Source organism: Sorex araneus, chromosome 5 (genome assembly GCF_027595985.1).
Source record: "Sorex araneus isolate mSorAra2 chromosome 5, mSorAra2.pri, whole genome shotgun sequence".
NCBI classification, from domain to species: Eukaryota; Metazoa; Chordata; class Mammalia; order Eulipotyphla; family Soricidae; genus Sorex; species Sorex araneus.
The window spans coordinates 95,323,810-95,351,154 of record NC_073306.1 but is presented as its reverse complement, the minus strand read 5'-3'; the positions used below and the strand labels follow the sequence as shown (position 1 = coordinate 95,351,154).

General features: G+C 41.8%; 1 protein-coding gene across 8 annotated transcripts in view; it reads left to right on the top strand.

The window, feature by feature from the left end:
* The window catches only part of MAGI3 (membrane associated guanylate kinase, WW and PDZ domain containing 3), a 314,958-nt gene that overhangs the window by 244,295 nt on the left and 43,318 nt on the right, over nt 1-27,345 (top strand). For all 8 annotated transcript variants that reach the window (XR_008630223.1, XM_055138735.1, XM_055138733.1 and 5 more), the window contains exons 7-12: nt 5,554-5,611; nt 12,619-12,713; nt 17,588-17,776; nt 20,311-20,916; nt 22,319-22,350; nt 24,557-24,713. Coding sequence is in view for 7 of the 8 variants with exons in the window: in XM_055138735.1 (XP_054994710.1) it covers nt 5,554-5,611; nt 12,619-12,713; nt 17,588-17,776; nt 20,311-20,916; nt 22,319-22,350; nt 24,557-24,713 (1,137 nt within the window). In the remaining variant the exon portion in view is untranslated. The remainder of the gene's footprint in view (nt 1-5,553; nt 5,612-12,618; nt 12,714-17,587; nt 17,777-20,310; nt 20,917-22,318; nt 22,351-24,556; nt 24,714-27,345) is intronic.

Here is a 27,345-nt window from a genome sequence, read left to right as displayed (position 1 = left end):
CCCAGTTCCTTGCTCACAAGCTGGTTATCATGGTCAGCTTTCCATTACTGGGTCCTCCTCATGACAGTTAACTTGAGTTCAGGCAATTCTGACTTGACAAAAATCCTTCATCCCTGAGTCATCAGGCACGGTGGGGAACAGTAACTTTCCTCACTTATGTTCTTCCTTATTATTGCCCCCAAATACAAATTCACATCACCATTTAGTTCCAAAATCTGTTTTCATAATAGGTATTAAGCAGATATTTAGTCTTTGGAAGAGGGGATCACACCCGGAAATGCTGAGAACTCACTCAGATAAACTGCATACAAGGCAAGCTCATGAACCCCAGTACTGTCTCTCTGGCTTTCTAGGCTCTTCAGATTGTTCTAATTTGTTTGCCTTTACTCTCATTCTATGCCTTAATCAGTTTCATTATTAAAATAAAGCTCACACTTGCTTCCCGTGTATTCCAGGAAGATGATTCTGTGTTGTTTAGAAGACACACCCTCTTCTCATCACATTTACTCCAGCCCTGCTGCATTATTTGTTACTAGGGAAGCTGCCTGGAGTCTCAAAATCAATGCTCTCTAATCCCGGGAAGGGCCTTTCTTGTCCCAGTTTCCCTGGGTCCTTCAGATTAGGCTCTGACATCCATTTCTTTAGAAGATTTTCCTGGTGGCTCCTTCACCAGACATTTCCTGACATTCTTCTGGCACCTTATAGAAGCTTCATTGATCTTCATTATGTCATTTATCACTTCTCTTTCTCATGTAGATGATGAATTTTTTGAGGTCAAGAATGAAGTTGTATTCTCAAGTCTTACTTTTATATAAAACTGAAGGAAAGCGGAGGCTGAGGTAGAAGGAAAAGAGAAAAGGGACCCTGAAAAAGGAAATCCATGAAAGAATAGATCCTCTAGGTAGCATATAACATATAACATTGTCAAGTATTTTAGAGTTAGTTTCATTTACCTTTGTGTAAAACACAAAAATAAAAAGAAAGGGGCGCGCAGGCGGCGAGGAAGGCGAAGGAAGGAAGAAGGCCAAACTGGTTGCTCGATCGGTTTATTTCATGTCCATCTCCATTCTCCTCTGATTCTCCTCCTGCTTCTTTCTCCCCCATCCTACTTCATTCTCTCTCTCTGCCTCTCTCCCGGCTCTCGGTCTCTCTCTCGATCTGTGGATCTGGCCCCCGTGGATCTGGCCCCGTGGATCTGGCCCCCGTGGATCTGGCCCCGTGGATCTGGCTCCCAACCCACCCTTACAGCCTAGTTAAATCTCCACAGCATGAGGGGGTTGGGGCATACACATAGGTGTGGTCAGCAATAGGGTAAGGTTCTTTTCCCTCAGGGAATGCTTCTCCTAGGACTTAATTCTCTTTCAGCAGGAGGATCCACCCAAGGGCAGAGTCCCATGAATGTGTTTCTCTTCTCCTCAGCCAGCAAACATATAAGAATTCATAATATTAATTATTTTGTATGGACACAATAAGAGATGCATTAAAGCTTATAGAATTGCTCTCCTGGGGCCATCTCAATCTCAGACTACAGTGCTCAGGCCAGATCAGTCTTTCCTATCCCTGGCAGGGTCCCAGTCTCATAATTACTATTGGATCATGACAGCATTTGTCTATGATCAAGCTCTTAACTTATAGTTAAGAATTAGGCACTTTGGCCAGGCCCATCTCGATGCCAGGGTAGCTTGCCCTGGATCCTTCCCGTCCCACGTCGGGGACCCTACTTTGGGGTGCTAGGAACTGAGGGCAACTGAGGCTTAAGTGGAGAAAGCAGATGCCCAGGAGGGAATATCGAGGCCAATTAAGTCTTAAGTTATAAAAACATAATATTGTCTTCTTGTGTCTGTACAAAAAAGACATAGCTTTAAGGTAAATTATTCAAAAGGCATAAAGAGGAGAGAAAGGCAATGTTATAATATTCAGTGTCCTAGGAAGTTCTGACCTTACCAATAAACAGAGTTTGATTAGAGGAAGAGCAGATAAACTGGTAGAAATGGTTACAGATAAACAAAGGAATGGGAGTGACTTGGGAGCACTTTGATGGGTGTGACTGATAAACCTAAGCTCCTAGTGGCAAGGGGGAAAGGACAAACCAATGATATCCAACATACTTTTTTTTTTTTTTTTTTTTTTTGCTTTTTGGGTCACACCCGGCAATGCACAGGGGTTACTTCTGGCTTTACACTCAGGAATTACTCCTGGCAGTGCCATCAGGGGACCATATGGGATGCTGGGAATCGAACCCGGGTCGGCCACGTGCAAGGCAAATGCCCTACCCGCTGTGCTATTGCTCCAGCCCCTGTTTTTGTTTTTGTTTTTGAAGTAAATAGATTTTATTCAGAGGTTTCTGAGAGAGGGAGGAAGGGATAAGTGGGAGAGAGAAATAGTAAGAATAACGCGCTCAAGGGAGAACACGGGCTTCTCCAAGGGTGGAGGAAGCCCCTACACATAAGCGAGCTTTAGACACAAAAGTATGAAAGCATGAAAGTACACATCTCAAGAGGGAAGATGCGGGTGACACATGTGCTCGGGCGACACATGTGCTTGGCCACGCGGGCGCAAGCAGCACATGGGCTCAGGCAGCATATGCACCCATTTACCTTTGTTTTAAGTGGGCAAACAGCAACTATTTCTTTATTTATACAATCTGCCCTACAACACAAAAACCCATAAACTGGTTAATTAATGTGGTTTTAAAAAATACTAGAGGTTCGAACTGATTACTGAATGTAATCCAGAAAATAAATTACCCATTTTATTCTCTTAAGAAAGCATAATATGCACTGTGTGAGTTGGTAATTATTGTAAGTGCTAAATAAAATGCTCCTCAGCCTCCTGAATAACATTGAAATATATTTATATTGGTCTTTCATCCCTTTGAAATGGTAATACATCCTGTTCAGATGTCAGATAGTCTGTTTCAGGTCTCTGTAGCTACTTTGGTCCTCCAGAGTTCTCCGAAGACAAAGCAAAAGCTTGGCTGAGGCGCAGATCTGAGGGTATGGCTGCTTGGCAACATTCGCTTCCATGCTGCCAAGAAAACTTCTATTAAAGACAAAAAAAAACTTGGGGTCCCTTGGGGTTGGAGCGATAGCACAGCAGGTAGGGCATTTGCCTTGCATGCGGCCGACCCAGGTTCAATTTCCAGCATCCCACATAGTCCCTCGAGCATGGCCAGGAGTTATTCCTGAGTGCAGAGCCAGGAGTTAACTCCTGTGCATCGCCGGGTGTGACCCAAAAGCAAAATAAAATAAAATAAAATAAAATTTTAAAAAAATAAAGAAAGAACATTAGCCATACCATTAAGAAAATTTTTTTTAAATTGGGATCTCGATGGACAGTACAGCAGGTAGGGCACTTTTCTTGCACGTGGCCCACCTGGGTTCACTGGGTTCCCCAGTGTCACCAGGAGTAATTCCTGGGTGCTGAGCTAGGCATAACCCCTGAGCACCACTAGATGTAGTTCCCCACCCCCCCCCCAAAAAAAAGAAAAAAGAAAATCTCAGGGCTGGAGATGGTACAGCAGGTAGGACACTTGCCTTGCACATAGCCAACCCAGGTTTGATCCCTGATGTCACATATGGTCCCCTGAACACTGCTGAAAGCAATCCCAGGGCCACATCCAACCCATGTTTGATTCCTGGCACTGCATATAGTCCCCCAAACACTGCTGAAAGTGATCACAGAGTGAAAAGCCAGAAATCAGTCCTGAACACCACTGAGTTTGGCCCAGAAATCAGAACAACAATAACAAAAAAATCTTTTGTAGAAGATTTATAATGATAATGCTTAGTGATATTATCATAGAGCATTTTTTAAGATACATGCATATAAAACCCTTAAATATTAAGCAGTTGCTTAATCATAAAACAGTTTTTGTTGATTACTCTTTGCTTTCTAGCCATGGATGTACTGAAGTACATCTTGTAAGAAAATAATTATAAATGATTTTATATGATTTTATATGTAAATATAATATATATGAAAAATATAAGTATATATATTTTCTTATTTGTTTTCTCTTGTTTTCATTTAGTAGTGACTTTTCAATCATTCTGTTCTTTCCCACCTCAGACATTAAGCCAGGTGCATGACAGTAAAATCCCAGCCAAGCTCCCAAACCACCAATCAATAGATAAACATACACAAGGAGAATATAGATGGAAAGGACTCAAAACTTTTTGCTAAGAGGCTTGTCATCTGTTATACTTTTATTCTAAATGTTTAAAAATTTTTATGAGTCCAACAATTTGTATAGCTTGTCAGGTTCATGATAATGGTGTTTCGAAACATAACTGTGGCTAAATGCTTTACAATTTCTTCATATCCTTAATTTTCATCCTATTTATTGCATTTGTGTGGGTGTATATGCATGTTTGCACTGTGTCCGTGTTTCAGCCTAGCAAACAAAATTTTCTAAAATAAATTTTTTTTAGAAAAGTGTGACTATCATAGAATAAAACTGGAGTTTGGGGGATTTATTGTTGGTTTTAATTTTTTTCTCTGGTTGGGCATCTGCGTGTGATTGGTAGCAAAAGAGCCACCTGGAACATTCCTGGGAACATTCCTGCCAACATAATTCAGGTGTGGTAATTAAATTATGTTTAGAAGCCTTCACTTGGGAAATGGGCAGAGCAGGAGAGGAAAAAGAATTCTCTACTGACAGGATCAGCTTATGTTGAAAAGACCTGAATTTAACTGTCAGAGACTCAATTGACTTCAGTTTTTTGGGTTTTAGTTTATTGCTCAGTTACTTAAGGTAAATAGTATAGACTTAATTCGGGGTAAACTATTTCTTTGTTACTATGCACAAATATTGGTTCTATAGAAATCACTGTGGTAATTATGTGGACTTTTCTTCATGTACTGAGTTTAAGTTTGTGCAAGGGAAAGTCATTCTTAGGTGTTAAGCAAACCTAGATTGCCCATTTAAGTTGGAAAACATTCAAGGCTGTACTTCTCTTTGGGATGGAGGGGGTCACAGTGTAAAAGTATAAAAATAACTGACAGATCTTATCTAAACAGTGAAAATTTTTGTTTTGTTTTTTTGGGGGGGCCACACCCAGTGTTGCTCAGAGCTTACTCAGGGCTCTGCGCTTGAGGATCACTTCTGTTGGTGCTTGGGGAGATCCAACCTGGAACAGTCGCATTGTAGGACAAGCACCATACCCACTGTACTGTCTCACCAGCCTCTTAAACAGTAAAACTTTATAACAGCAACTGCTTCCTGTATTGCACTAAACATCTCATATTAGCAGTGCCAGGTGTTTTTAGGAAAAGATATTTGCCTGATGATTAATACATAGAATCTTCCTTGCTGGTGCTTCACATCTTTGAGTGCAATGTCACCTTTTGTATGGGTGAGCTAATTACTTGCCTAGACACTGACATTGAGACAGCTATACACAAGTTCAAATTTAATTTGAAAGCAACCCTCAGCTTCCTCACGGTCTCCCCAACATTAGCATCATGAAGTTGAACACCCTTTGTACTGACTTCTTTTCTGTTGGTTTTGAATCTGATATTTTACTCAATTGTTCTTCTTTCTCTTTCTAGAACTTCCTTATGGCTGGGAGAAAATAGAAGACCCTCAGTATGGAACGTACTATGTTGAGTAAGTTAGCTACCTCAGCTAATCCTCTCCCAGATGTTTTTCTTTAATCCCACAGCTCTTTGCTCCCCTTCAGCCTGTACAGTCTTACCATTAGCAGAACAAGAAGACAAAGGCCATGAGCTTCGACTTCCCTGAATCCAGGCTCCCCAGAATTGGGAGTCAGTATAGAGAGCCAGAAGGCAATGGTGTCCCTAATTAATGCTGGGATTGTTATCAGTGCCACTGCTGTCATTTTGTTTGTTGATATTTGGGGGCCCACCCCTGGCAGTGCTCGACTGATTTCTGGGTCTGTGCTCAGAGATCACTCCTATTGGGGGTTGGCAGACCTTAGGGAGCGCTGGGGATCAAACCAGGATTGGCCTCCGGCAAGGCAAATACCTTACCCCTATGCTGGCCTGCCACTACCTTTAGAGAAAGCTAGTTTAGGGCAGTTGGTAGATAATTGTATTAAAGTTCTTTCCAGTCACAACCTCTGTGCAGTTCTGACAGCAATAAAAAGACTTGAAGGACAGTATACTGTAAAAATCCAAAGTTTTGAATAGATGACTAACAGTATTCTGTTTTTAAGGAAATTGGTATTCTTTGGGGGTATGAGAATTGCTTCTTACAAGCTATTCTGGTTACATTTCTTTATTTATATATCTTGGGAAGGAGGAGTTAGATTAGGCTCCATATTACTCAAGACTAATCCTGGCTCTGTGCTTAAGGATAATCATTTGAGGTGCTGGAGATGGAACTGGGGTTTTAAGCCAGACAAATTCCTTATCCTTTATACTTTCTCTCACCCCCACCTCCCATGTTTACATTTAAACATAAATGTTTGTCCCTTTTCTTAGTGGAGTACCAGATACCTGCCTGTGTTAGCCAGAGAACTTAGGATATCATCTATATTTCTTTCTTTTTGTTTATCAAATTTCAGTACTATTATAACCACTGAATCTTTTCAGATTCTTTAGCTAGAATTTTGAGCTGAGGCATCTAATTTGACCCGCTATATAATTGCAATAAAAATGTTGCTATTCGGGGCTGGAGCGATAGCACAGCGGGTAGGGCGTTTGCCTTGCACGCGGCAGACCCGGGTTCGAATCCCAGCATCCCATATGGTCCCCTGAGCACGGCCAGGGGTGATTCCTGAGTGCAGAGCCAGGAGTAACCCCTGTGCATCGCCAGGTGTGACCCAAAAAGCAAAAAAAAAAAAAAAAAAAGTTGCTATTCAATGGAAAACAAATTATCAAATGCTTCCTTTTCAGCAGATCCGACTTTAGGGGGGAGATTCTCCAAACAATAATAGTGAGTTTTGTTGAAATATTGAATGCAGTCAAAGTGAAAGTAAAGCGAAATTTATCAGTTACACAGGCGGGGGTGTTGGGGGGAGCTCAGGGTGTGGGGGGACAGGATGGAGCTATACTGTGATTCTTGGTGATGGAATATGTGCACTGGTAAAGGGATGGGTGTTCGAGCTTTGTATAACTGAGACTTAAACCTGAAAACTTTGTAACTTTCCTCATGGTGACTCAATAAAAAAAATTTTAAAAAAAAATGTTGCTATTTATATAGAAGTTAAAGATCTGAATCTATATCTGAGATATGGTGACAAAGTGATATTACCTTTAAAAAATAGCAAGAATGAGAATCTTTTCTTTTTATATTTTCTTTTTGCTTGATTTTGTTTTAAAAATATTCCCCATAGGATGAAGAGATTGTGCAGGGAGTAAGGTGCTTTACCTTGCATGCTGGCTGCCTCCAGTCTGACAACCTGAGAACTCACATATGATCCATCAGGTTGCCACTCCTGATCACAGAGCCAGGAGTAAGTCCTGAGCACAGCCAGGCGCGACCCGACTCCCAGAAATTAATTCCCCATAATGAAAGATTAAGCACATTTCATTTATATACAGAGAAAATAGATAATATCAGTCTTTAGAGAGAAAAAGAATACACAGAAACATGTTGCATAAATCAGTAACACTTTCTGGTATTGATCCCTAAAGTTACCTGTTATTCCTATTTTAACTCTGCCATTATTCTAATATAATATAGTGATTTTTGGAGTGTTTTCTCTTTGTTTGTTTGGTTTTTTTGGGCCACACCTGGTTGTGCTCTGGGCTTACTCCTGGGTCTGCACTCAGGAATTACTTCTGGCAGTGTTCAGGGGATCATATGGGATGTCAGGAATGGAACCCTGGTGGGCCACGTACAAGGCAGGTGTCCTACTCACTCTGCTATCTCTCCAAGCTCCTGGAATGCTTTCTTAAACTCAAATGTGGACCCTATGGGAACAACTCAGTTTGTTTGACCTTTAGCTCTGATTGCAGTGTCAGGATTTTGGTTCCTTCAGAAGGCTGTGCTGATTTTATTTTTATCATGTTATTTAACATTTTTCTGATACTGTGATTTTTAAAAGTATGCAGCAGCTCTTTTGTTAGTTTATTTTTCCTAAGCATATTTAGTTAAAATCAAGAAACAGCCATTTTCCAGGTCAGTGGAACTTTGAAATCCAAATATGGAGCAGTTTTGTGGCATTGTTCTGCTAGTAGTTTGTTCTGTTTAAATTGAGCATCAGTCAACTGTGTTTTGACACTGCCAAACACTTCTGAGATAATGATTATCATTGTCCTATTGCCCACTCCAAGCGAATTTGATTTTGGTATTGGGGGGGCAGGTGGGTGTGGGGAGTGTACACCTGGTGATATTCAGGGCTTACTCCTGGGTCAGCACACAAGGATCACCCTTGGTGGGGTTGGGGGATCATATGGGGTGCTGGAGACAAACCCACATCAACTGTATACAAGGCAAGCATCCCCCCACTATACTATACTATTGCCCCAGTTCTCCAAGTGTGTTTGAATTCATGGTCTAGAGAGGCAAGTCATTTTCTTGTTATAAGAGTCTTAGGCCAAATCATCCAGCCCTCATTAATCGAGAGTGTATTGTGGATGCAACCTGCTCACAAGTATGACAGAGGTGTGTGCGTGAGCCTGGATTACAAACAGCAACGGAATTGTTTGATTGTTCTCAGATGGTTTGCTTTTACAGGAGGGTGATTTATTAGATTTAGAATGAACAGGCTGTGCTCAAGATACACGTTAAGCATGGAGTCGGCTGAGCTATGTGGTGTGGCTTTACTTCTGGGTTAGTTAGGTATGGAATCGCAACCACAGGCATCTGCAGAGCACCAGTGGCGACCAACACTCGCGGGCTACTCTTTGGCTTCCTTCATTTGTCAAACCAATGGCTCAATGATTGCTTTTGACAGAAGCCTTATACTAGCACCACTAATTACAATGGCATTTTTTCTGTGTCTTATTATAGAAGATGAGATTTTGAAAATGTTGATTTTTTTTAAAAAAATATTCCAAAGGTTGAATTACAGACTTTCCATAAAGTACTTTTAAGGCCTGGCAAATGGCTCAAGTGGGAGAGCATTTAACTGACATGTCCTAGTTCCGGAGTTTGCTCACTGGCATCACTTGGTCCCCCTGGCACCACCATATAAATCTCTGGTCGCCACCAAGTACCTGTAGACTAAGACCAAACTCTCAGCTTTTGCCCTTGGGGGTGCTCCCCATACTCTCACAAAGGCCATCTCAATGGGCTCCACTGTCAATGCAGCTGCGTGACAAGGCAGCACATACACATCTGATTTAGTCTCTGGGTTTCTTCTTTAAATGGTTTTGGAAGTCCAGAGTGATAGTCCAGGGGTAGGGCTCATGTCTTGCATGTACCTGACCCCTTGCATGTATCTGCAGTGCCACACGGCACCCTGAACACCATGAGGAATAGCCCTGGCATCTCCCCTCCCCCACATCATGTGTGTGACCCTGGTTGCACCTGTGTCTTCCCCAGTGGCTCTAAGTCTAAGCAGCAATGCACCGGGTGCATTCATTCACCTGTCCACTAGTCTGGCCAAGAATCACAGGAAGTGACCACCGGGCCCTTGAATTATTGCTGGGGAAGCAGAAATTAAAAAAAAAAAGATTCTGTTTGTTGAAATGAATTTTTAAATCCACATTTTGGAGCCAAAGAGATGGTACAAGGGTTAAGGTGTTTTGCACTCTCATGTCTGAGCCCCCATGTGGTCTCTCAAGCACTATGAGGAGTGATCCCTGAGCACAGAGCCAAGAGTGAAGCCCTGAGCATCCTCCAGGAGTGAGCCCTGAGCACAGCTGGGTGCGGCTCCAAGATAAAATTGAAAACAAACAAATCCACATATATACAAAATGTTAATACAACTGAGATTCCAAATTTCTTATCATATACTATCTCTACATTTACTACTCTGGTTTAATTTTATTGAGAAACTATAATATTTCCTTTCCCACACTTAGCTGTATAGAAAACAAAATATTACATCTTAATAATATCATGCACATAAGTGCTCTGTGCAAAGGAAAGTGTTCTTGCTTTCTTTTGGGTTTTTTTGGTTTTTTTTTGGGCGGTGGGGGGCATTTTAATCTAGGTTGTCTAAGATAACATATGCAATTACTTTCTTATCTAAAATCTTACTTTCTTTTGTCAAACAATTTTCAGGAACACTCTTGCTCATTTGCATGCTTCTACTCTCTTGTCCCACTCCTTACACATAGTATATAACTCCAGATTGCTACTTTCTATGTTCCAATGCCTGGGAGGAATGTGTGAGTCATTCTAGTCAGTGACATTAAAGTAAACCAAGATTCTAAACTGCTTTATTCTTCTCCAAGTGTCCTTTTCTACATAGATATTTTTAAGAGAAATAAACATTTTAATGTCTGTGGCTAATAAATCATTTTTCCAAAGTAATACCTAGCATAACCTAGCATAACACTTCTCTCTCTCCTCCCTCTCTCTCCCCCTCTGTCTCTCTCTCTCTCTCTCTCTCTCTCTCTCTCTCCACTCACATAGAAGGTGCTGCTCCATAATAAGAGACACATGCTCAGTTTCATAGAAATCAGAACCTAAATGTGTCAAGTAGAGCTTGCCTTATTTTTGAGTTCTGATACGGCCACTTCTGTTGCAGAGTTCATTTGTACTAAAAGCCTACAGCCTACAAAGTCAGGCAGAAAGCTAGAATTCCTGTCTCTGGGAAGCTTTTGTTTTTTGAAGCTGGTCTCTTCATTTACATAAGTAAAGATCTGCTGTTTAATAGCTGGAAGTCACTGTTACTTCTTGTTAAAATGCTTTAGATTGGTGCTGAATCACCTTTGTTCCTTGTTGTGGAGAGGGAAGTGTGAGCTTTAGTTTTTTAAAAATTTTATTGAATCACTGTGAGATAGTTACAAACTTCCATGTTTGGGTTACAGTCATACAATGATCAAACACCCATCCTTCCACCCGTGCACATTCCCCACCACCAATATCCCCGGTATATCCCCCTTTCTCACCCTCCCCCTGCCTCCATGGCAGACCATATTCCCCATACTCTCTACTTTGGGGCATTATGGCTTGGAACACAGACACTGAGAAGAAGTCTGAGCTTTGAGTCCGTAGTTGACCCTGCTTCGGGGTCTTCCTGGCTCTTTGCTTAGGTAGGACCCCTGGCCATATGCTGGGGGTACATATGCAGTGCCAGGGATTAGAATCAGGTTCAGCTGCATGCAAGGCAAGTGCCTTACCTCCTGTTCTATCTCCAGCCCTAAAATACCTATTTTCTTTTTATTGGGGAAGGGGGGGCGGTGGGGGTGTTCTTTTATTTGTCCGGGGCTTGGGGCCATGCCCAGTTTTGCTCAGGGCTTACTCCTGGCTCTGCCAAGGATCACGCCCTAACAGGGCCAAGGGGACCATTTGGGGGCCAGAGATGGAATCACATGCCAGGCAATCACTGGAGCATAATTCCCATTGCTTCTGTGGTAGACCTGTGTGTTCACTTGAGTATCTTTGTACAATAGGTGCGTTCTTACCCAAGCAGCCAGAGTAACCCACACTCTGTTCCCTAAGACAAGGTATCAGGATGGACAGTGGCTAGTCCCAAGTCCTCTGGCTGTCCTCATTCTCGGCTGTACTTTTCCCGAGAGTCAGTTGTGAATTTTCTCCAACTATAAATACCAGTTCAACTTATGTTGCAATTATATCATTCATTTAACAATTATATAATTATGAAGAACTTTAAGTGTGAAAGATTATTCTGAGATAGGAGATAAAATAAATTACTTTCTTAGCTGATGCTAAATTGATGTGGATGAGTCAGCAGGAAGAGTAATAGTAAAATGATCCAAGACTTCTGTACTCAGATTTCTTCAAAAGTGTCTTTACAGCTGTTTCATTTTAGAGAAAGTTCAGTTTAGAATCTCCCTCTCTAAATTGGCTGCCTTTAAAAAATAAACCCACCAGGCCAGAGAGATAGTATAGCAGATAGGGCATTTGCCTTGTTGTGTTCAATCCCCAGCATCACATATGGTCCCTGGAGACCACAGGAGTACTCCCTGAGCACAGAGCCAGAAATAATCTCTGTGCACTCCAAGTGTGTGTAAAAAAAAAAACCTGTCATCCCTTTGCTCATCGATTGGTTCAGCGGGCACCAGTAACGTCTCTCATTGTGAGATTTATTGTTACTGTTTTTGGCATATCCAATATGCCACGGGTAGCTTGCCAGGCTCTGCTGTGCGGGCGCGATACTCTTGGTAGCTTGCCGGGCTCTCCGAGAGGGGCGGAGGAATCGAACTTGGGTCGGAAAGGCGAACGCCCTACCACTAAAACAAAAACAAAAAAGTATCTTACTGATACTTTTATATGTTATCAACAGTTGTGAATTCAGTAGATATGAATCTGGCTTCTGTTTCAGAAAGCTGTCATTGACTTATTGCAGGCATGTATGTAAAAGCTCTAATGAGTGCTTCGACAGTTTGACTTTCAGACATCTCTCTGGACCTTCCCATAGTTGTCAGTTTTTCCCACTGTGATCTTTCAGTTTCCATAGCCTATACATACATATTTGTCCCATATACTATGGTGATAAGATGGCATAATGGACTATTTTAAATATGTTTCTCTTTGTTCTAAGCCAAAATTTGTTTTTCTTTCTTTCATAGTCACCTTAACCAAAAAACCCAATTTGAAAACCCTGTGGAGGAAGCCAAAAGGAAAAAGCAATTAGGACAGGCTGATACTGGGTCTTCAAAACCAGGTACAACTTTTTCTTAATCATTTTCTTCTGATAATAACTTCTAAAATGTGTATGCTGAATAAATAAAAATTAATTTTCGGGGCTTTGAAATTTAACAGAGAATATCTAATTTTCATTACTGTAAAGTTGGGAATAATCTTAATAAACATTGAAAATGTTGAGAAGACAGATTTTTCTCAGACTGCTCAGCGTGTAGGAGCTTGATGGGGAAAGGGGTTTAAGAGCTTCATTATGGATCTGAAGTTATGATTTAAAGACTGAATTGATGTTTAAGGTCAATATTAGATTTCAAATAATTATGAGCTTTCTCCAAGTTAATTGCTTCGGTCTAAAAATCAGTAACCATTAAGGATTCTTCATCAACTGTTCTGTACAAGCACTGCATGCTCCCACCATGCTCTCTGCCTGTGTTATTGATTTTCACCTGGGATGCTTGATTATTGGTATCATCAGGCTCATTTAGAAGAATTCTTTATATAGAGGTCACCTCTAACATACTAGTGGCACCAGAGACAATTCCCAGTTCCATTTAGGGGATGGTTTTAAAAATCATGGGTCTTGAGACTTTGATTAGCTAACCATATGTGTATTGAATGCTGCCCAGAAATTTCTTCCATTGAACTCATCACTTGCCATTTCTTTCTCCTCCATGATCATTACTAACAACCAGAGGTCTTTGTGGTCATATTGCAGCTTCCCCATTTATGTTGCCTGAGACAAACACTTTTTCCCCTTGGGCTTACTCCTGGCTCTCTACTCAGGGACCACTCCTGGTGGAGTTTAGGGGACCATACATGATGCTGGGGATCAAGCTGGATCAAATAGTATGCACGGCCAATCCCCTATATGCTATACTTTCTCCAGCCCATAGATCTCTTGCTTGGATTTTTCAAAAACATAGACTTTTCCCTTCATTTTTGCATTTGGTGCAGCAAATATTTTTTTATTTTATTTTTGGGTTTTGGGCCACACCTGGAGGTGTGGATTCATAGATTACTCCTGACTCCGCACTCAGGGATCACTCCCAGTGGGTTCAGGGGACTATATGGGATGCCAGGGACCAAACTCATGTCAGTGGCATGCAAGGCAAGCCTACTATACTATATCTCTAATCTTGCAAGTATTTTTAGTTGAATAAATATTTTTGAGCATCTTCTGTATTCTAGTGCTTTGCTAGGCACTTGGTATCAAAAATAACTTAGAGTAAGACAGATCTTCCCTTGAAAAGGTCACAGTTGATATATTTTTGGTCTATTTTCGCAGTGCTAGGGCTCAAACTCATGTCCTCCTATCTGTGAATTATATATTTGAATGTTGAGCACATCCTTAGCCCAGCCCTATGCATTTTAATATGAAGACCTGGTGTTTTCAAAGTGGGGGTAGGTGCCACTTAGAATCAGAATTAAATGTTCATGGGAAGCAGGCTGGAATCCCAGCTGCACAGCCTTGGGTATGTTCCTGCACAGTGCCCTGTGCCTAAAATAGGAACTACCTCTTGAGGTGGTCCTGAATATGCTGAGGAATAATGTAAAGTACTTACAGTGACATCTAGCATTATGACCCAGAAATGGCCACCACTGTTGTTATAGAAACATACATGGTGCAGGGCTGGCATAAAGGAAGAGTCTCCAAAAATCAGAAAGTGTAGGAACTTTCAAAGTGGGGACACGTTGAATGGTTCTTAAGAGTCAGGCGGATAACATTTTCATTTTCTTTCTCTGCCTTACCCTCTCCCCAGCCCTGCAGTGTCACGATGACCAGTGCTCACACATGTGCCATGGCTGTGTTGCTAGCTCATTTGGGTGTGGTCGGCCCCAAGGTGTGACACTTACACAGATGGCCATGGTGCTTGCTGAAGCCACACTTTTAAGTTGTGGGTCTTATGTCCATTCAGGTTGCAGGTGTGTGTGTGAGATAGAGAGACACACACAGAGAGACAGAGAGAGAGAGAGAGAGAGAGAGAGAGCGCTGCTCCCACGTGCTCACCAGGGGCTACTTCCTGAGATGGTGTTCATGCCTCTGTTCTGTTCTGCGGTGCTCCCCAAGAGTCTTCTCCTTGCATTGTGGTGTCCACACACCTGCCTCATAACTTGTCCCAAACCACAGAGCTTTCAAGTTCCAGCAGCAGAGTAAGAGATGCCCAAGTTACTAGACTCAGGCTTTTCTTTGTGCTTTTCTTCTTCCTCTTCTAACTTTTATGTGAGAAGAACTTTTATGTTCTGATGAACATCTGATTGGCTTTGATTATTGTATCCACACTTTAACCTGGGTTAGTTATGTGCAAGACATGTGCCATAACCACTGTACTATCTCTCCAGCCCATAGATACGGATGTTCTAGCCCTCGGTAACCATTCTTCCTTCAGTTTTGATGTGGTCTAGAGCATAGAGCATGGGATTGGTAAACAGAGATATGTCAAGATTTGACATTAAAATAAGAAAGGTACATTTCATCTAACATTCTGTTCTCAGTGCCTTTCTAACTAACAAATAGTCTTGTCTGCACTCTGGAAAGCCACCCTGGTGGACAGTTATAGATGACTTAATGGGCTTTGAATATGCCAATTGAATTACTTGCATTCAGGTTGCTAGTCTGTCTGACTGCTCACGGACACATCTACCCCCGCCCACCCCCACCCAGTGCACACAGGTGGGCCAAACTCTGAGCAGCCTCAGAAATAGTACTTTACTGTGGTGAGGTGCCGTCCTCTTTGAAAAGCCCCAAATACCTTATTTTTAAAGTTACCCAATGCTTTCATTTGTAAGAGATCTGCCAGTCTGGGAGGAATTATAAAGCGGCTTAGTCAGCCTTCCCTACCTGTGCTGTTTATATTCTACATGATCTGTCCCACTGGTCCAGCCACTCAAAGGGTTGCTTTTGTCTCACAGATAGTGAACTTTAATGTTTAGCTCTTAACAACTAATGCTGAGCTTAATCCGCAGGCAGCGGGCTACACACTGAAAAGCAGTCCTAGTTCATTCCAGTTCTTAGGGAACTAAAGGAGAACTGTCCAGCCATGTCCATGAAAGCGGCTGTAACCAAGAAGACAGATAGTAACAAGTGCTGGCAAGGAGGGAGAGAAATTGGAACCCACCTATGTTTCTAGGACTATAAAAGGGTGCAGCCCCTTGGGGAACATTTGGCAAGCTTTCAATGTTCAGTGTAGTCACAACATGTTTATGGTAATTGTTGCAGCTCCGTTCTTGCAGTACCTAAAAGAAATGAAAACACAGGCCCACACAGAACTTTGGATGCAACATTTATAGCAATGTTATTCATGATAGCAAATAGTGGAAACAGTGAAAATCTCAATTTATAATGGTTTGTAACCACAAGGTGAAGTGTCACATGACAAAAGGGGAGAAAGTAACACCTGCTATAAGCACAGCTAACCCTCAAAAATGCACAGTGAAAGAAGATATTTAAGAGATCATGTAAGATGAGGGAGTGGTGAGGCAGGTGTCGTGGTGACAGCTGTAATGTCATTTCTGTTGGTGGGGGAAAAAACTTTTCTAAAATTCTACTATGAGCAGATTGTGTAACATTGAATTTTATACTGTAACTGGTTAAATTCTATCAGGTGTGAATTTTATATCAATAAGACTTTAAAATAGTTGGAGATTTTGGAGGATATTGTGCTGAGTAAAATCAGTCCAGAAGGAGAGGGACAGACACAGAATGATCTCTCCTATGTGGGAGGTAGAGAAACACAGTAAGGGAATAGCAAGTGGCCAATGGCAGCGGAACCTGCAGAACCGAGCTTGCCATGAGAAGGCTGGGGGGTGTGAGACAGTGAAAGAGGAAAGAAAACACTTGGGGGGTGAGGAGGTGTGAATATTGCATGCGTGAAGCCCTACCATAAAATTTACAATGTGCCTAAAATAAAAAAAATAAGTTTATCGTTTTAAAAATAATTCAAAGTCTTGGTTTGCAAAGTATAAAGCTTCATGATCTGCTTATGTATGGTGTTCATCAGTGTTCTTGTGGGATAAAGAGGCAGTAGGATGGGGGGGAGATGGGTCTGCTCGTATTTGGCACTGTGGATTACTTTTAGTTCTAGGATTTCCTAGGGAAATCTCTAAAGCTAGACTTTTCAACATGGCTGTGGAGTTTTTCCTTCCTCAAGAATCTACTACACCCGAGTGAAAGGAAAGGAAGCATGAAGCCACTCGCTCAGCACGCACAGCTTCACTCCTTTTCATCACGAACATCTTCACAACTGTGACAGTTGCCTTGATCTGCTCATGTAGTGTTTTCTTCACCAAAGTTAGTGGTGCGATAATTTAAATGAAATGGCCAGTGTCCCAGGCCAGCGAGAGAGTCCAGTGGGCAGAGTGGCTGAGTTCCTGCTTTGCATGCTGGAGGCCCAGATTCAGTCCCCAACACCTTAAGGTTCCAGCACAGAACCAGGAGTATGCCCCAAGCACTAGCAGGTGCAACACCACCCCCCCTCCCAAGAAAAAAGTAAAAAATTGTTGGAGGAAAGGAAGAAAGCACAGCACAGTTGAGTGTCTGTTCAAGACTTTTGGACACTTAATAATGAATCCTGTAGGTGCATCATTTGGACTTCATCTAATGGACTCTGGGATGAGAGAAAGTAGGTATGAATGAGCAGGGCAATGAGGAAGAGGTTAGCAGGTGCTTCTAATCTTTCAGATTAAGCAAAAGGGTACAATAAAAGAGAAAGGATTCCTTAATTAGAATTTTCAGTGATTTCATTATGTTTTTAAATTAGAATCATTCCTACAGTTTGTGTGTCTCATTTTCATTCCTTTTTAGTTGGTTGTATTTAAGGTCTATAAATTGCCTGGGAGCTTGGCTTTCAGGGGTGTTTCATTTTGTTTGTCCCCAAATTCATTCTTGTTCTGGCACAGATACAGAAAAGTCACACTTCACTCGAGATCCCTCTCAGCTGAAAGGTGTGCTTGTTCGAGCATCTTTAAAAAAAAGCACAATGGGATTCGGCTTCACCATCATCGGTGGGGATCGGCCCGATGAGTTTCTGCAGGTGAAGAATGTGCTGAAGGATGGGCCTGCGGCTCAGGACGGGAAGATGGCTCCAGGTGACCCTCGCTCTACGACTGCCAGCAGCCCTGTCACCCCATCCAAAATTGACTGTGAAATTATTTCTAAAGAGAGGCATGAACTATACAGCTGAAGTGGCAGATTCCTGTAGTCAAATAGTTCAGGCTACTAATATAAAGTGCATACTGATTTTGAGAGAGAGCAGGTTATAAGTATCAGCCAAGCCCTTGCTTGGCATGCAGGACACCCTGGTTCCATACCAGGTACCTCTTGATGACACGTATCTCTTAGCTATTGCATATACTGTTAGGATCTAATAATAGAGATTCACATTTGTCCCCTGAGCACCACGAGGGGTCAACTCCCAAGCAGTGCTTGATCACTGCCAGATATATCTCCCCTTCCCAAAATAGAAGAAAAAATAATAAAAGGTTCAAAAAGTGTAGAAAATGAACCCTTTTGCATTACCAAGCCAAAGATTTCTCATTAAGTTGAGAGAAATTATATTAGTTGGGGCCAGAGTAATAGTACAGTGGGTAGAGTTTTGAACCTGGCAGACCTGGATTCAATCCCTAGTACCTCAAATGGTCCCCTGAGCACTGCAAGGAGGGCTTCCTGAGTATAGAGCCAGGAGTAAACCCTGAGTACTGTTGGATATGACCCAAAAACAAACAAAAGCAATCAACTTATTTTTTTGATTCTGTCTGGTTATGTGTAGGCTACTATAGTTTTCCCAAAGTCTTTACTCGGTAATCATTAGACATGTTTATGTGACAGACAGTGTTTATGACAAAGGAACTAAATGGAATTCAAGACTAGCTCTGATTGGGGGGTGGGGGAGTGAGCATTTCTTTTTTCCAGAAAGATTTTGAGTTTGCTTTTTACTCAGCTTGCTAGATTTTCCAGTTTACCACAGTACTTTTGATCATTGCTACAGTATTGATTTATATTTAATGAGGGTTTGCAATCTCTCATACTGTGCTTCACACATATTGTTAGAGACTCAGAACAAGAGGAATTAAAAGAACCAAGAGTTATATTTATAAATGAGATTAATTTTAGATTTTATTTATAATTTAAATACAAACAGTAACAGTGTGTGTATTTATAATTTACAAGATTCTAGAGATTAAAATAAGTAGCAAGGATTTATCTTTCAGTCCTTTGGCTTTTCAACATTTTGTCTGTGAAACATGTCTCTTAACTATTGCATATTCTATTAAGATTTCATAATGGAAATATAAATTTAGCAAAAACTAATATCTAATCTGGATAGCAATGCTGCACTTCCATGAACATCTGGGCAACATTAATCAGAGGAAGCAAATCAGAGCTTTGTCCTAATTCCTCTATCTTCTTCTAGATTGTGGGAGAAATTTCCAAAGACTAACATTTGTTTTGAATACCATTCATGTTGATTTTTTTTAGCTTACCTGCAATCAGCACACTTTTTTTGGCAATAACCTTTGAAATAATCATATCCAAATGTACAAGACATTACGGGACAATTTTTAAAAGCTAAAGCCGCACTAGAAAATTCATAGCTAATGAATGTCAAGCAGTCAGAACTTTGCAACCAAAGTTAGGAGAGTAGCATTGAAAGGTGCAAAGCCAAGCACTGCAAGGAGGGAGGCAGTTGACTTTTCAGTGTCTTGAGTAATCTATTCTTTGCTTATGGAGACTTTTTTGTCACTTGTTTTTCTTTTTGAAGTTTGAATTTCTTGAAATCATCATTTCAGTAAGTTGGCAGCCTTTATAGGAAAAACGAGATGAAAAGAAAACCCATTCATAATGTTAAACGTTCTAATTATCAATCCTACATTTTCCAAGCCAGAATGAAATTTTATTTACATTGAAGTTATTGCCTTTTGAAATTCAAATAATTAGTTGATGTTTAAAAATTATCTATTTGTAGTAGTAGCCAATGGAGTTCTTTGTTACCTGCAAAACATGCCCAGTGTATGACCCCCTAGGTATGGACTCATAGGATGTCCTGACAATAATAATGTGAAGTTTTCAGTTACATTTTTTATTAATTGCTTGATCTTGGCATCATAACCTTTTGCCACCAATACAAGTTTTTCGGCCAGAGAGATGGTCCTGGAATTAACGTGCTTGCCTCACATGCCGCTGTCTCCCAGGTACCTCCAGGGGTCACTCCTGAGCACAAAACCACGACTAGCCCCTGAGTACTGTTGGGCATAGCTCCAAAACCAAACCAAAAAATAAATTATTTTAATTTTTCAAGGATTTTATACATTTGTATATTCTTTTTTTTTTTAAGAGAGGAAACCCAAAAGGGAAAGTGACAGGCATTTGAAATCTACCTTTTTAGCAGTTAAGGAGTAGTAAGACATTTTCCAGAGACGGATTTAGGAGTAGGAGGTGGGACTGGGGCTGAACCCAGGGAGTCATACATGCAGTGCATGTGCTCTATAGCTGAGCCCCAGACCCAGGAAAGAGTTTCATTACATAATTTAAATTTGGATGTTATACATAAGTTATCCCCTTCCCCAAACAAGATTAGCTCATTTGATCATTTTAATATTTCTGAATGTGATTGTTTCACCAGGTGATGTTATCGTAGATATCAATGGCAGCTGTGTTCTGGGTCACACCCATGCAGATGTTGTGCAGATGTTTCAGTTGGTACCTGTCAATCAGTATGTAAACCTCACTCTGTGCCGTGGATATCCACTTCCTGATGACAGTGAAGACACAGTGGCAGAAGTTATCACTGCCACTCCAGCCATCAATGGGCAGCCATTAACCAAGGGAGAGACTTGCATGAATCCTCAGGAGTGTAAATCAGGGACAGTGGCTCTGGACCAGAATGGAAAATCAGGACACATCTTGCTCAGTGATCGTCTCAATGGACCCTCAGATCCCAGTGAGCAGAGAGCCTCCATGGCCTCCTCAGGAGGCTCCCAGCCTGAGCTCGTGACTATCCCTCTGGTGAAGGGCCCAAAAGGCTTTGGGTTTGCAATTGCTGACAGCCCCACAGGACAGAAGGTGAAAATGATCTTGGATAGTCAGTGGTGCCAAGGCCTACAGAAGGGGGATATCATTAAAGAAATTTACCACCAAAATGTGCAGAATCTGACGCACCTCCAGGTGGTAGAGGTGCTGAAGCAGTTCCCAGTAGGAGCAGACGTGCCGTTGCTGATCCTGAGAGGAGGTGAGTAATAGCCCGTCAAGGCAAACTCGCCATTGTATATTCGTGTCTGCCTGTTAACTGTCCTTTCTTAGGGTCAAAATGCCTCTCTTCCCAGTAGAATTAACTTGTATTATAAATGCATATTTTCCTTTCAGTTTCTGACTGTTTCAGTAAGCACTATCTTTTGCGGCACTTTTTCTTAGCTATTAGTGGTTTTAGCCATGTTCATTATGGGTTTCTTTTCCACTCATTTCAGTTCCTTTTAAAACCTGATTTATGACTTTCCTGATTAGAGAGAGTTACAGCATTTTGCTACTTCAAGCCAAAAAAAAAAAGCCTCTGAATTTAATTTTTTTCTGTTGATGACAGTAATAGAAATTGACTTTTTCAACCAGGGATACTTCATCTGTACTCTGTAATGTACTAAAGATGTTTTCAAAGAGCTAACAGCTCTGTGAATAAGAAAAATGTTGGATGGGGTGTTAATCTGTTCCGTAAAAGCAGTCATGATAGCTGGTGCTCATAAAGCTTTTATCTTAAGCGTTAGGATCTGTCTGGAAATGTTAATTAAGCCCCATACTGCTCATGTGAAAGAGATAGTTTTTATTTTCAAGGTCATCAGCTGACATGAACTGCTCCCCAGACATTAAAAATTCACTTCCAAAAAATTAGTTCACGGATTAATCACAAAGTTGTGTTTTAATAGGCTTTCTTAAATCCATACCTATGAAGATTCATAGTTTAAAGAATAAAGTGGACCCTTCACTTTCTTTTTTTTTTTAATTCTTTTATTGATTCACCATGTGGAAAGTTACAAAGCTTTCAGGTTAAAGTCTCAGTTATACAATGCTCAAACACCCATCCCTTCACCAGTGCACATATTCCACCACCAAGTATCACGATTTACCTCCCCCCTTCACTTTCTTTTTTTAATCTCTGACATTTCATTTTCATTTTGGAGACTGTTGAGCAAGTTAACTTCTTTGGAGTATTTCCATCATTCTCATTTCTTTCCGCCATTTTTGTTTTACCTCCGGGTCATATGGTAGACTCAGTGGTCATCTTTCTGTAAGTAATGGAGAGTTATCCCAGCTTGCAGCAAGAGTTAACAAGGACACCAGGGTTTGGTATCACACGGGTTTGATGTCCATTTCTTACCTTGCTGTTTTGAACTTCCAAAGTATAAGACAGGAAGTGAATCTGTGGGTCATTTGTTTTCCTGATCTATGAAATGGCAGTAACACTTATGCTTTCATATATCATACAGATGAGATCTTAGATGTTTAAAGCCTATTACTAGAAGATATAGAATCTACTAGCCACTGAAAAGTTGAAGCTAGTTATAGCATAAATATTAGCAGTATGTGTGATCTGGGAATGCTTCCTCTGCTTTTAAAAATATGACTCTATTTTTTTTTTGAAGGTCCTCCTTCACCAACAAAAACTACCAAAATGGTGAGTATATCGTGGCCCTCACATTCTTCTTCCAAACACAGCAGAGAGGTGCTGCCACATCATCCTCTGTAGGAGGTGGTGATAATGATTCTCAGCTGGGAGAAGCCAACGCAAATTTTCTGGGCTGGTGTCAGAAATCCTGGAAGTATGAGAGATAAGAAGTGGTGTGCTTGCCTCTATAACTCTACTGCTGTACTGCTTGCAGCCTGACCTGACAGGATTCTGTCCTCTGATTAGTACAAGTAGAGATGGCAGAGGACCTACTTAGAGGTTCTTTTTTTTTTCTTTTTGGGTCACACCTGGCAATGCACAGGGGTTACTCCTGGCTCTGCACTCAGGAATCACCTCTGGCGGTGCTCAGGGGACCATATGGAATGCTGGGAATCAAACCCGGGTCGGCCGCATGCAACTACCCACTGTGCTATTGCTCCAGCCCCCTTTAGAGGTTCTTTTACTTTCTTGATGTTTCAGAGGAACAAGGGTAAGAAGCTGAATGTTTGGGCAGATAATAAACTTCCATCTTCTTGGTGCCCAAAGACACAGGAACACCCAGAATAGTAGTTTTTCACTCCTTTCCACTTGTGGACCAGGGAAATAAGAGAAATATTTCACAGTCTGCTGAGGCAGAAATAAAAACCATTACTGATCATAGGCATGTTTATGTATCAGCACTGCTGTGTGGTCCAGGTGCACCAGGTATTAGTAGCAGTACATTTTTGGTGGACAGACAAGAAATTTTTTGTGGAGCAGCAATGTGGGTCCATGGATTGGTGGTGAAAACTTGTGTTCTAGAACAATTGGGTCCTGGGTTCAATTTGATTGTTATCCAAGGCCACTGGGCAGAGTTTTCATTGGCATTCTTTATCCCAGTAGCCTATTACCCTAGAGAATGAGAGCTAAAGAGAATGGGTGCACCCATCCCTACTATTTGGAAGAAAACTGTGAGGTACACATGTGTACCTGCTTAAATATCCACCATTAAATGTAAATAAAGACAGTTGTGTACAGAATTCTTGTATAGTTACCACTTACCTGTCTTCTCACAAGAGAAAGATGGCCACCTCCAAAGCTATCAACTATAGGCTCTCAAAGACACTTGGATAGAAAGGGGCTCATCCTTTTAGGCCACCAGGTAGGACACCCAGTCTATGCCATTTAGTTCCTGCGAGAACGGAAACCATTTCTTCCTTTTCAGTGAAAGTCACATTGTTTGCCCATGTCTCTCTGCTTTCTGTGGTAAACAGTTTCCAGGTCTGTATTGCCACGTTTCCTCTTGGGGGACCTGATGGACTGTCCCTGTTTCTGACAGAACCTCAGGGCCCGTGGAGTGAAGGCTGATGTGGTCTTCCCTGTGACTGGATAGGATGTGGGGCAGTGAAGGGTCACCTCTGCCACAGCACTGTCCCTCACCACTCCCTGAGAAACTGCTGCTCCTCTAATCTAGTTAGCATCACTGATGTCTCTAGCAGTAATTCAGAGTAGCAGACAGTCCTCAAAACCATCTATTGTTTTCTTAAAATATTGATTGGATTTCATGAAAATATTTTAATTAAAGTCATTTTGCTCGACTGTTATTTGCAGTAAGTTCTAGCTGAGAAGAAAAATTATGAAAAGATGTCATTCTCTTTCCTTGTTTGATTACCTTGCTGGTGCATTTTTCCCATAATAAGTTGGAATTGGCAATATAGGATTTTCACAGTGCCATCCTTATTATTTAAACACTTCCTAGTTTCATTTCTTTAAAAAATATGATGTTAAACATCTTCACTGGGAATTAAATTCAGTGAGTAAGAAGGGTAGGACATACCAAGAATTTCATAAAAAAATAAAATTTTTTAAATTAAAATTAAAAATAAAGAATGTCCTGATGGATCCCTGTGGAGTCCTTCTGTTTATTTGTTGCCTAACACAGTGCCCTGTCCATCTTCTCAATGTCGATTTGGGTCTTGTTGGGAGAAAGGGTAAGAGTGCTTTCCTTCAGTTGAAATCATCACACACTTTTCTCTGATTTAAGTTAAGTATCTTTTAACCAGATATACCTGGCTCTGCATATGAATTCCTCTAAGAATGGAAACTTCTCATGACCTTGACCCCACCACCCACACAGCTGTAATATGTCTGTGCACCTGGTTTAGGTCATTTATGAACTAGTTAGTCACTAGTAAGTCACCTCTAAAATACTAAGTAAAGGCCTTTTCCATTTCAGAAAACGGATAAGAAAGAAAATTCTGAATGTTTGGAGGCCACAAATGAGCCTCTTCCCCAGCCTATGCCTTTCCCACCCAGCATCGTCAGGTCAGGATCCCCCAAACTGGATCCTTCTGAGGTCTACTTGAAGTCCAAAACTTTATATGAAGATAAACGTAAGTAGTTGTGGGGTAGTTAAAGAGAACATGCACTAAAATTAATTATAATATTTGTTTTGGTGTTTTGATTTATTTTGGGGGGTGAGGGCACAACCAGTCGGTGCTCAGGGCTTACTCCTGGCCCTAAGCTCAGGGATCATTCCTGGTGGGATTTGGGGGACCATGTGGGGTGCCAGAGATCGAACCCAGTTTAGCTGTGTGTATGGCAGGTACCCTACCACCCACTGTGCGATCTCTCTGGCCCATGGAGGATTCCTTTAAAACTTAGGTATAGTCCTAATTTTTAAAGGAATTTTAAAAAATCTTTCAAGAAAAGAAGAAAAATAGAAAAATACAATTTTAAAGGAAGGAAAACACCTAGGACTATCCCATCTGTCATTTGATCCTTTTCTTCCCATTTTGTTGTAATTCTAGGCTTCTTGGATTTATATTAAGTATTTGTTATTCAAAACCTTTTATTTTGTCCCTATTATCTACCTGATACTATCAGACATAGGCACTGCATCCAAAAAAATGATTGACCCTTGGTGGAAAAGACATAATGTAATGGAAGAAGGACAAACAAGCTTAATAGGCTGTGAGAGAAGGGAGTTTTGTATTAATTTGGATCAAAATAGGAAATGGTCGATTTTACCAGTGTAGGGGTTAAGAAGTATCTGATACGATTCATGTAGGACATTAAGATTCAACCCAGTGTTCATAGGTAAGAAGCATTTATGAAACAGATGAAAAAGACTGAAAGAAGGACCCTCATCTGCATAGTGACTTGCATGTTAGTTCTGTGTGACTGGCTGTGACTGGCACGAGGAACCAAGGTCAGAGTGTGAACCCCCGTTCCACCATCCTCAGGAAGCTGACTTAGTCACATAACGCAGAGAGCCATGCTCTTGTTTTGTCTCCTAGGACAATGTTACTGGACTTGTGCCTTAGAAAGAGTCTTAGGATGAGTCAGGGAGCTGTGCTGTGGAGAAAGTGCATGCAGCATGAGGCGGGTGCCAGCATGCAGCTGAGTGGTGAGGAGAGGGCATTGCCAAAGCAGATGACCAGAGTCAAAATCACCTACTGCTACAGTTTCCACAGTCAGAAAGCAGCTCTAAGTAGGATGGGGTTTTTTTCCATTTATTCTTAAAAAATTGAAGTCTACATTGGAAAAGATGAATCTAGGTGGAAATGTTTTATGTCATTGACTTCATAAACGTTTTATGTCATTGACTTCATACATATTGAACCAATTGCAGAGCTTTATCTTGTTAAGTCCCTGACCATAATTGGAAAGATAAAAACCAGGTATGAGGCCCCCCTCCCCGCCCCCTGCCCGCCGCGGCTCGGGGCTTCTCCTGAAGCCCCTGCCTGGCACCTTTCCGCCGCCGCCGTCGGATCCTGACCAATCTCCATCCTGCAGGTAAACAGGCAATCCCTTGGAGAGCCTGCCTCAGCGCGGAGAAGCCCCCCTCCCCGCCCCCTGCCCGCCGCGGCTCGGGGCTTCTCCTGAAGCCCCTGCCTGGCACCTTTCCGCCGCCGCCGTCGGATCCTGACCAATCTCCATCCTGCAGGTAAACAGGCAATCCCTTGGAGAGCCTGCCTCAGCGCGGAGAAGCCCCCCTCCCCGCCCCCTGCCCGCCGCGGCTCGGGGCTTCTCCTGAAGCCCCTGCCTGGCACCTTTCCGCCGCCGCCGTCCGATCCTGACCAATCCCCACTCTGCTGCTTAGGGGTGTGTCCTCATCTCAGGGGGCGTGGCCTAAAAAGTGGGCGTGGCCTCTTTCCAGAGCGGCCAACGCTAACGCGGCCGCAGTTATTTTTTTTTTTTTTTTAACATTCCATGCCTTCTCCTTTGGCCACAATTGATAGAATTCATTCTATCTGTGTCTTAGTGGGCGTGGTCTAAAGTGGGCGTGGCCTCCTCTCAGAGCGGCCAACGCTAACGCGGCCGCAGTTATTCTTGGCTACCTCAGCTCAATCCGTACTGTGGATTCCTTTGAAAACTCACTTTTGCGATCTCAAACATTTACGCAAAATAGCCATTAGCTTAGGCTGACAGTAGAAAAGCTATCAGTGAATAAGGGAAGTTTAGCACAATCAGAGCCCCTTCTTCCCACAAAAACGAAGAGGAATAAATAACTACAAGGTTCCAACTCTGCACTTCCGTGACAATATGAAGAAACAGCGAAAATCCCCTCCACCAAGAGAGGGAGAAGAAAAGATACTAGAAACCTCAAAAGAGTCTCCCAACATCTACGACCTCTCAGATAAACAATTCAGAGAGGAAATATGGAGGAGAGTCGACCTACTCCAAGCAACTATGGAACAGACATCCAATAAATTAAGGGAGGAGATGAATCAAGCGCTGGAACGGTCTACCAAGAAAATACAGGAAGAAATGAGAGCAGAAATGAGAGCAGAAATTTCAAACCTTCGAACCGAAGTCTCACAAATAAAGCAATCGGTAGATGAAATAAAAATCTCACTAGATGCCCTCAACAGCAGAATGACTACAGCCGAAGACAGAATCAGCGAGCTTGAGGATGAGCTGCAGAAAGCTTACAGACAGCAACAAATAATGGCCAAAGACCTCAAAATGGCTATAGAGCGAATCAGAGCCCTGGGGGATGACTTCAAGAGGAACAACATA